Here is a 6635-nt window from a genome sequence, read left to right as displayed (position 1 = left end):
ACATCGCCATTCATAAATGAGTAACTAACATTCACATTTACCTAATATAAGTTTTTCACATGGAATGGAAAGTAAGATGCAACAGATACAAGCAAAAATAATGTTTTCACACATTTTAAAAATCAACAGTCAAAATAATGAAACTGTTGAGTACAATCATTTTATCCGGATCACGGCACTATTGTAACAAGTCCTGCGTTGTGTTCTGTGTGAGTCTGTTTGCTGGGCAAGAAATGGCCACGCACTGAAGTTCTGATGCGTTGTTCCAGCAAAGTGGAGCTCCGTACACTGTACACATTAACATACAACGAGACAGTCTGTAACATGCAGTCGTCAAACACACTGGATATTAGCCTGTTAGCAGAGGGAAAACGTATGCTAGGAACCTCATGGCATAAGACAAAACAAGATAAATGCATCAAATATCACATGTTGCAGTTCACAATATTTTAGTATATACACCGTTATGTCATCATTATACCATGCAATGACAATAAAGTTGAATCTAATCTAATCTAAAATACCAACCTAGCATCTTGCAGTACTAGCGCTAGAAAGGGTTACATTATATCAGTGAGAAATATGCACTGTTTTGCACTGCATCTCATTACGAAATGTGTGCATTTAGGCCATTAACCAGATTGATAGATTGAGAGAATATGAGAGAGTGAGAGAAAGTGTGTGGGTGAGAGGGAAAGTATGAAAAAGAGGGTTTCTAATATTCCTGTAATACTGTAAAGCTAACAGACTGTCACTCTTACAGATATGGAGCAAAAGAATGTGAACTATGGCACCCCGAGACGGGTTAGAAGAAGACCTATATTCATCTCATCGGTTGGTGTCCAAACCGCCAGAACCAGGTAGGGTGGTGTTAGAGCTAGTAGCAATACCTCAATGTTACTGTAATGGTTGTAAGGCTTTTCATATTAAGCTTGTGCTTCAATCATAGTGGTCTTTCCTCGTTCTAATTATCCATTATCTCCATGTTTGCGGCATATGATATTCATTCACTGAGCATTAATAGACAGTGTAGGGACTAATATGTTGGTGTCTTGTTACTTTAGCAAGAAAAGAGGCCCTGTATCATCACAATATGGCAAAGGCGTACCAGGATACCAGGAGTCTGCTGTGCCTGAAACAGGATACAAGGTTTGCCTGCATTTCTGTCCTTGTTCCTTACTATCTGTAGCATAGGGAGAGAGTAGTTGTCCCACCCGGCCTCGAACCCAGGTCTACAGGGTAACAAACTGGCGCCCTGATGCAAAGACCCAGGCTCATTGGCATCGCCGTTGGAGTGCCATCTCTATATTTGAGTATGTGCAATGTCAAATATTTATTATTCCTTAGTCTCACCACGCATTGACCAGTATCGTGAGAATGTGAAGAATTTTCTATTGCAATTATTACAATATTACAAATATTACAATATGCTATTGTGTAATTAGCAAAGTTGTATTTTTTCAAATCAATTGTTGCTTTTAAATGAGTAAGCGATGGTTAGAATGGAATCTGTTGAAAGAGGTTCTGTTGATTCCATATACCGTAATTTCCGGACTATTGAGCGCACCTGAATATAAGACGCACCCACGGAATTTACAAAAAATAATTATTTTGAACATAAATAAGCCGCACATGTCTACAAGCCGCAGGTGCATACCGGTAAAAGTAATACAATAGTGATGCATATTATTAGTTTTGCCAGTTACGATAAGTGCACTGTTGCTTTAAGTGAGCACAGTTGCAAGAGTCAATCAGAAATAAGGTAGTTCTTCCTGTTCAGGTAGAAAGTTAGATTGAAGACAGCGAGATAGAAGAAAGACGCTAGTTTGAAACCAGTGAGCTAAAGAACTTGAAAAGACTAGATTTGTATTGTTGTAAACTTTTATTTCATTTTCTAACGTGTTTTGAGTTATATTCTGTCTACGCCGGTAGACTGTGGTTATTTTGACATTAGTTAAGTTATTGAGAGATACTGAGAAATCGCGTGGAGCTAAGCATCCATGCGGCTGCATCCATGCTAGCATCCTAGCTCCACAAAGCCACCGTAAACACAAAGCCACCGTATACAGTCACAGGTATCATAATCCATAAATTAGCCGCGTCATTGTTTAAGCCACGAGGTTCAAAGCGTGGGAAAAAAGTAGCGGCTTATAGTCCGGAAATTACGGTAGACACTAGTTGTACTCACCCTTTAGTTAGTAAACCTGTGTTTCTAATACTGACTAATCTAATTTAAACAGTTGTGCTCGTCTTTAATACTACAACTGACCTGTTAGTGTGTGTGTGTGTTTATCTCCTTTCCATACAGAGAGTAGCTCTGCTAAGTACTGACCGGGACTATCTGAAGGTCCAGGAGCTGTTCTGCAAGACACTGAGCGGTTTTGACATCATCAGTATTGAGAGGATCCAGAACAAGGAGCTCTGGGAGGACTTTCAGACGTAAGCATCTTGCCCCCCTACACCTTTGTGGTGTGATGCAGAAATTGTGTGTCTTGTTTACAAATAAGCTAACAGAGAGATGTAAAACAGAGATAGCTTATTAGTCATTCAATACACTTAGTTTCATCTTTAATTTCCGTTATTGTGTATTCAGGGTTAGGCTTCACTTGTAAGCACTCCTTTCACTTATCCCTACTCTTTTGTTATGCTACAGCCAACACTGAATACACAATATGCGGATATTACAGTCCATGAAGACAGAGGTCTGTCTCCTGTGATTGCTGGGATTTACATTTGCAATTATTCGTTTAGCAGATGTTTTTATCCAAAACGACGTACAGGACAGCATAGATGCATTATATCATTATCATGTAGTATCACTATTCCCTGGGTATGTAGAAAATTTGTCATTTTCCACAGAAACAGATTCTTGTGGAATCATTTACTGGTATGTCACTTGAGTGCACTGAAATGTCACCTTGAGTACACTGAAATGATAATAATGAGTGTTGCTTCAGCCAAAAGCTGAATCAAGTTTAACCTGAATCATGCAGGTCATTCTTACATAACTAGTGAAAGCGGACAATGTCAACTATTCCACTGCCAAACCATAGTAACTATGACACAGCAAACAGAAGACTATGTGTCACCTCTTGTCACTGCCACCAATAATTATTCCCTGATAAATCCTCAAGGAGAATATACCATAGTTGGGCCTAAAGCAAGGCCTTATGGGATAGGCCCAGCTGACCCATAATATCACAAACTGAGTTGGTTTTGTACTGGTTTGTTTGTTTTTGTTTATTTCTTTCTGCAGGAAACGAGAACGTATGACGAAAGCCAACAAGGATAAAAAGTACGTCGCTGGGGAACGTCTGCTCTTCCATGGCACAGATTCCAAGTTCATTCATTCAGAAGGTGAGAAGGTGGACAGAGATGCAAAACTCTGGAACATCATAGTCATATAGGGAAATAGTAATTTCATTTTCAATAAACCTAGCTTTCTTTTGCCAAAAACCATCATATGAAAATGATTGCCCTTCGATCATTTTGATTTCTGTCATTTTTAGAGTGTAATTGTCTTCATTCAATCTTTGAAAACTTTCAGATGTTCTAACATGTATCACTTTTTTATGATCATTTGTAGGATGCTACTTTGCCCGGGATGCATGCTACTTCAACAGCTACACCTCTGACCACGGCGTACGCTCTATGTTTGTGTCCCGCGTGCTGGTAGGCAGCTACACCCAAGGGCAGTCTCAATATAGCCTGCCACCCCCCATAGATGGAGGCCTCCTTCTGTATGACAGCTGTGTAAACGATGTCCGCGACCCTTCTATCTTTGTGGTGTTTGACAAGCAGCAGGTCTATCCCGAGTTCCTCATTACCTACACTGAGCACGTCTATCCTACGGATCTGACAGGTTCTTCTCCTGATTACGCTTCTTCTGCTGTCTCCGGTTTACTTTCTCCTGTTAAGACCACTGCGACTTCCACACAGTCCAATTCTGCACACAGCTCCACCACGCTTACTGGCATAACAAGTGCACTAAAAACGGTAACCGTGTCCACTTTGACCTCGAGTTCATTTGTGTCCCCGCCTTCTGTGGTGTCAAGTCCATCCTTGTCATCTGTCAAGCCATCCAGAGGGTCTCCCCAAAGCTCTGTCATAAATCCCATTCTTATACCTCCATCATTTGTGTCCCCGCCTTCTGTGGTGTCAAGTCCATCCTTGTCATCTGCCAAGCCATCCACAGCGTCTCCCCAAAGTTCTGTCATGAATCCCATTCTTTATCCTCCATCATCCAGTCTGAAACCAGCCCAGGTTTTACCTGCAACCAGGACCTCCGCAGGGTCAGCAACTCTGCCTGCTCCTGTTCCAGCCTCCACTTCTTCAATGCTGCCAAACAGTCATCCTTTACAGGCAGTTCAAATGCGAAAGAGCGACGTCAGCAGTGATGACTGCGATTTTGAGTTTGTAGATTCGTTTTACAGCCCAAGTTCTAAGAGCACATCAACAGCCCTGTCTAATCCAGGAAGATCCAGCAGCTCCGCACTAAACCAGCAGTGGGTTCCCAAACCAGTTCCCAGTCGACGTCTGTACTCGTCGTCAGATGCATCTCTGGTCAGCACCACTATGAGGTCTGCCACTCCAAAGTCAACAAGTACAAGAAGGGTGTCTCCTCCCCGCCTGTCCACTACAACATCCTCGTCAGTGACTCTTCCTACGAGTCCACGAAGCCAAGACCTCTATAATGTCCCCTCAGCTACTCGGAGACAGAATCATGGAGCAAAAAAGAAAGAGGAATGCATCTTGCTTTGATATCATTGCCTGTTTTGTCCGTTGGCCTAAATTTTTTTAATTGTTAAAACACATTTTCCCATCCCTACTCAGGGGTGCAAACTCGTCACCTTTCGGCGAAATTCGCCGTTTCTGATCCAAATAGATCATTTGTGTGATTCATTCATAAAAATATTTTTAGGGGGGTTGGGGTCCTCCAAGTAATCTGCGAACGCAAGCTGTCATGAATATTTTTTTCAAGCTTGTTCGTTTGGGCCAACCCATGTCACCACGACATGCACACTGTTTGAAATGGAAGGTAGCTGCCTCGATGCCGTAATAGACAGGTGTATTACAAGACATGTCTTTCGGGTGAAAGCGTTGGTTTCGAGCGGCCTTTTTTAAGATGGCATTTACGGTAACGTGTGAACTTGGTACGCTGCAATAACGTTATGCTATCTAACATAGGCTAACGTGCTAAAGTCAGACAGTTGGATGACAGACGCCTTGCAAATCACATCAACCATTTTTGCTGGTTACAATAACGGTGGTATCGGATAGTACAGTGTATTTTTCTTGGTAACTTTTGAAAAATCTAAGCGTGAAAACGCTGAAAATGTACATTTACATAAAAGACATGGCCGTCAGCCGAGTTTGGTCCGGAGTTTAGCTGCTAGAGTTATCTTCTGTCCTGTCGTTTGAAGCAAACCTTTTAGATCTGGTATTGGTCTCCCATTATGTATTTATCACTTCATTGGATTGGAAGTCCATTTCCAGGCTCTCGCACGCCCCCTTCATTGAGGCAGAGGTTAGGCTTGCCTCCCCTATGTGCTTTTTCACTGTGGTTTTATGACAGATCAGCAAGACTAAATACCTTCTTCACATACAGTACGTGGAATACATTACATTACCTATTCTATGGATACAAACGACATATAATAAAAGTGTCCAAATATTTCAGTGAGGACAAACAATGAGAAAGCAAAAGGCATGCGCTCAACCCAGTGTGTGAGGGATTGCACAATCTGAGATGAGGCGCAGCTCGTTGCTGCCTCACCTCGCGAGTCGCCTCTGTTTAAACAGGACATGGTCAAATTCAGCGATTTTGATTATAAAAATTATCGGAATCATACAAAATTTTTAATTTAAAGCACAGATCAGTAGATACATATTAATATTTATTTTATTTCATCATTATTTGTTTTTTACTTTTCATGATGACTTTTACTTTTCATGAGGCTCTGCCTCCCCTGACACACGTCCTTATCTGAAGCACTGACCCGCTTTCTACTGCCGGGCGCTTCACTGCAAGTGAACAAACTTACCACTCTCCTACTTCAGTTTGTTTTCAGAATGAGAGAATTTTAGGAGGAGGATGCCATTACTGTGGCTCAACTAGAGGGAGGAGTTAGGTGCAAATGGGCCTTGTCCTGACAAGCTAGACTCAAAGAGTTATGTAAAGGGAAAAGAATATGTGTTCAAACTGTCACAGTTTTTCAAGAACACGGAGAAGCTAGGCCATGCCTGATTTTCTGTTCCAATAGTTGGCCCTTTTTTTTGCTTAATACCTGATGGAGATCTGTGACGTAATGTGCTTTGGTGAAGTGGACTGGAGTGGGTGGTCGTGAGGGTATTGGGGTGGGTGGTTGGGTTGGCCTGTGCCCGTGCAACATTCAACACAGGAATGTTTATAATTAAACTGTTACCAGAGCACTACATTGTTTACAACAGCACAAAGTTCTTCATAGATCTAGCCTCATAATTTTGTTGTCAAAGTGCACCAGATTGATGCATTTAACTTTAAAATGTGCAAAATGTTCTTACATCACGTCAGGTCATCCAAATCATATAATGTCATGATATTCTCCTATTATATGTTTGTATTTCTCTATCACCATACAAATGACAGTAAAATG

General features: G+C 41.5%; 1 protein-coding gene across 1 annotated transcript; it reads left to right on the top strand.

Annotated features, from left to right (window-relative positions):
• The first annotated feature begins 482 nt into the window (after positions 1–482).
• LOC122132543 (mucin-5AC-like) lies at positions 483–4903 on the top strand. The gene is made up of 5 exons (XM_042707225.1): positions 483–860; positions 1065–1149; positions 2309–2439; positions 3257–3357; positions 3587–4903. The coding sequence occupies exons 1-5, from the start codon at positions 766–768 to the stop codon at positions 4759–4761; spliced, it is 1587 nt and encodes a 528-aa protein (XP_042563159.1). The 5' UTR covers positions 483–765; the 3' UTR covers positions 4762–4903.
• The last annotated feature ends 1732 nt before the right edge of the window (positions 4904–6635 follow it).

Source organism: Clupea harengus, unplaced genomic scaffold (genome assembly GCF_900700415.2).
Source record: "Clupea harengus unplaced genomic scaffold, Ch_v2.0.2, whole genome shotgun sequence".
NCBI lineage: Eukaryota > Metazoa > Chordata > Actinopteri > Clupeiformes > Clupeidae > Clupea > Clupea harengus.
Note: the sequence above shows the minus strand (reverse complement) of the source record. Positions and strands in the feature narration are given on the sequence as shown.